General features: G+C 44.3%; 1 protein-coding gene across 1 annotated transcript; it reads left to right on the top strand.

The window, feature by feature from the left end:
* The first annotated feature begins 1,981 nt into the window (after positions 1–1,981).
* Positions 1,982–3,477, top strand: hs3st1l1 (heparan sulfate (glucosamine) 3-O-sulfotransferase 1-like1). The gene has a single exon (XM_017308889.1). The coding sequence runs from the start codon at positions 2,187–2,189 to the stop codon at positions 3,126–3,128; it is 942 nt and encodes a 313-aa protein (XP_017164378.1). The 5' UTR covers positions 1,982–2,186; the 3' UTR covers positions 3,129–3,477.
* Positions 3,478–3,831: the final 354 nt, after the last annotated feature.

Here is a 3,831-nt window from a genome sequence, read left to right on the forward strand (position 1 = left end):
ATGTTACACTTTGTTACCTCGCAGGTCACATTGGCAAGACGGATGAGCTTTAGGTTCAGTTTTCAGGTGATTTGTCGCACTCATGAACTTCATGCCAGTTTTCTTTGACATCTGACTTCTCACAGTTCGGGGGTCATCGCTGCAAACTTTGTCTTCCACATCATTTACCTTTGACATCTCAAGTGTAGTTATAACTTATAACCCTGTCGTTATGAAGGGTATATTTATGTCGGGGTTATGTTTTCTTATTCTCTGAATGTGAGTGTTCATATTTTTTGTAGGTATTGGTTAAAAAAGTAATTAAAAATTGTGGTTATTATTATATTTACCCATGCAACAGCTTTGTTTTTTGCCGAGATGGTGTGAAAATGAGGCTAAAACGTCTTAAATAAATTAAATATCTTCAAGAAAAACATCCAAGACTAACCCTTATAAGAAAGACTAAACATTAAAAGTAGCTAAAATATGAGGTTTTATTTTATTTAGAGGTAAATGCGTTGAAAACTTGACTCCGTTTTAGATTTAAACCACAGAAGATTGAAGCTCCTTTGAGCCGTTTTTCCTCCCAAACCTGGGAACTTTGTTGAGTTCATGGCATCACAGACACCAGAAAGCTGGAAATGGGTCAGTGGTCCTGACCTTAAAGAGACGTAGCAGCACATCGCATCACCAACGCCTTGAAATACCAGGACCTTTTAAATAAAAATCTGGAGGCCTCTGCCAGAGAACCGATGACCTTTCTGCAGCTGAATTCAAAACATATGGCTACGTCAACACAGAAAAGATTCACCACAAACTGATGCTGCACCAATGATGGTGGAAAGAATATTTTCTTCATCTTCTTGTTAAAATACTTTAAAAAAAAAAAGAAATTGTATTTCCTTGAATTAAATTGTTGCTTCCAAGTAAAGATTGTGTTAGATTTTATTCTTTTCTACTTTTTCACATCTTCACCACAGTGACTCACATTGTTTTTACTAAAACTAATCCTGAATGGAAACAACCTTGGAGTTACGTTAGCGAATGTTCAGTTTCTCCCCTGCAAACACATGATGGACTTTATCCGCAGGAGCATCAGAAAATAAATCAAATTATTCCAAAAAATCCGGGCAAATTGGAAGTTATTTCCACCTGAGCTGGCCCATTTTCAAAATGTGTTTCAAGGATTTGTAGGCAATTTCCCAGCAGCATTTTGGTGGAAGGAGGCCTGTCTGCTTGGTGCGTGCATCCCTGTTCCCAGGAAGAAAAGACGACCTTTCTGTGACCTTTGCTGTTGAAGCTTGGTGTTAGCGTAGCTGGGCCCGGTTGTTTCGACCGGCACAGTGATTGGCAGCTAGTCGCTCGGCTGGTTTTCCATCGGAACGTTTCAGTTTTTAAAATTAATTCCTTGGCATTAATTCTTTGACAGGTGTCTATTGAAGGCAGAAAAGGCAAATTATAAAATATTTAAGAAGCCCTGTAGAAGCATATCTGAAATCTAAAATCCAAGGTGATGGTTTAGATTTTTCCCAAGGTTTCTGCAGCTCCATTAGAATTCATATTTAACAGCCCAAATCCTTCAGCCTCTCTGTTTGCTGAATTTCATTGCCTTGCTATTGATCCCTCTTGACATGAATAGGAAATCAAAGTCACCTAGCTGTGGAAACTTTTCTTTTGGCCTTCAGCTACACTTGCATATCTCCGACAGATTTTCTGATGAGCTGTCTGGCTAAGTGTTTTTCAGCCAGAGAAATTACAGTATCAATTGAAAGTGACTTTATAGAGTGAGGAGGAAAAAGCAGATGTGAAGGTGGGGGAGGAGGGAGCTGAGAGGAGAGCAAAAGACCGACGATGTGAGATTATCCCTTTGAGACGCAACACTTATGATAGACATGGATTGTATTTAAGGCAGGATTGCTTTTTCAGGGGAATGAGGAAAGTGCCATTTCAGTATAATAAAGACATTCATTCTGCTTCATATGCCTGAAATCTGAAAGCCTTTTCTTCTTCTTTTTGTCTTTGTTCCTCTCCACAGATGTACTGCGGACTGCCAATGATTTTCCCTCCTCCGATTCAGATTCAAAGGCAGGGAAAGTCTGCATTTCTGACTGCTTCTGTTCCCACTGAGCGCCGGCATCTCGTCCGCAGCTAAACCGCTGTCTTAGTTCTCCTTTATCGCTCCAGTGTCCGCTCATCCGTTCATCCCCATGGCTTCCTTTCTGGTATCATTGCTTCTGCTGGTTCTCCAGACATATGCTGCCCCATCTGAGCTCATTAAGGCAGGCTTCGGTTCAGCCCGGGACAGCATAGACCCTGATCCAGTACCACCAGTCAATGTCTCTGAGGATTCGACTTCATCCCCACCGCCAGGAACAAGCAAGCGGACCCCACACAGCATCATCATTGGCGTGCGAAAAGGGGGAACCAGAGCGCTGCTGGAGATGCTTGACATTCACCCTGAGGTCGCTGTGGCTGCCACCGAGGTTCACTTCTTTGACTGGGATGAAAACTACGCGAAGGGTCTGGAGTGGTACCGGGACCTCATGCCGTACTCTTACCCTCATCAGATCACGATAGAGAAAACTCCGGGTTACTTTACGTCGCCTCTCGCGCCAGAACGCATCTGCGCCATGAACTCGTCTGTAAAGCTTCTGCTGATCTTGCGAGACCCAACTGAGCGGGTGATCTCCGACTACACCCAGGTGTACTTCAACCGACTGGAGAACCACAAGCCGGTGCAAGCCATCGAGAACCTCCTGGTACGCAACGGAGCCCTGAACATCCGCTACAAGGCGATCCAGAGGAGTCTGTACGACGTTCATATGCGCAACTGGCTGAAGCACTTCCCCCTGGAACAGATACACATCGTGAACGGGGATGCTTTGATCCACAACCCCCTGCCAGAGCTTCAGAAGGTGGAGCGATTCCTGAACCTGCCTCCGAGGATAGTGTCCTCCAACTTCTACTTCAACCAGACCAAAGGGTTCTACTGCATCCGGAGCGACGGTCGGGAGCGCTGTCTGCACGAGTCTAAGGGACGTCCTCACCCGTCCGTCAACAGCACCGTCCTGCAGCAGCTCCGCTCCTACCTGCGGGAACACAACCGGAGCTTCTTCAGGATGGTGAGGCGCACCTTCAGCTGGCAATAAGAAACCTACGACACAAACCGGACTCTACCGAGCCAAGACTCAATGAGGACAAGAAACAGCACTTTACTCGTACATGAAGGAAGTCCTTTGAGGATCCTCTTATTGATTACTTTTGTGATCCGGTTTCAGCAAAACAGTTCTATATTTACACATTGAAGACAGAAAAACAAACCTGCAATTACAGACAAATGTCAAAAGGGAACTTTCAGGTTTATTTCTTTCTGTGCTGAAAACATTTAGCTTGTCAAATAGCAGTGAAAATGAGTTAGCTAAACTGATGGACTTTTGCCCAACTTTCTTGTTTGATATTCTTCTTGTTCTTACGAATAAACTATTGTTTTAAAACGTACAGGAAGATGTGTGTTTCTTCCCCCCCATCTTTTCATTTCCAAAGCGCCTGATCCCAGCAGCCGGTGTTATTCAGGAAGCGTGAGATATGAGCAGAGGCATTACAATAAGCCTTTGATTTGCTGTGGTGCAAGGTAGACATTAATGCAAGGAAATGGGTACCCTGGAGCAGCACTTTAGTTGTACAGGAATCACTAATAGCTTTGGACATTGAAGGTGGCCTGCGCCTGCAGCTACAGTCAGATCTTCACCGTCAGCAAGCTGGAATCTGCAAGAGCTTCTGTTGCATTCTGCTGCTGCGTCGCTCAACAATTTGCACAGGTGTTAAATGTGGTCGTTAAATCATACGCCCAAC

The sequence above is a fragment of the Poecilia reticulata genome, linkage group LG15 (assembly GCF_000633615.1).
Source record: "Poecilia reticulata strain Guanapo linkage group LG15, Guppy_female_1.0+MT, whole genome shotgun sequence".
Lineage (NCBI taxonomy): Eukaryota > Metazoa > Chordata > Actinopteri > Cyprinodontiformes > Poeciliidae > Poecilia > Poecilia reticulata.

What these genes read in the sequence shown, in the direction of transcription:
- hs3st1l1 (XM_017308889.1), top strand. Translation starts at nt 2,187, where the DNA reads ATGGCTTCCTTTCTGGTATCATTGCTTCTGCTGGTTCTCCAGACATAT.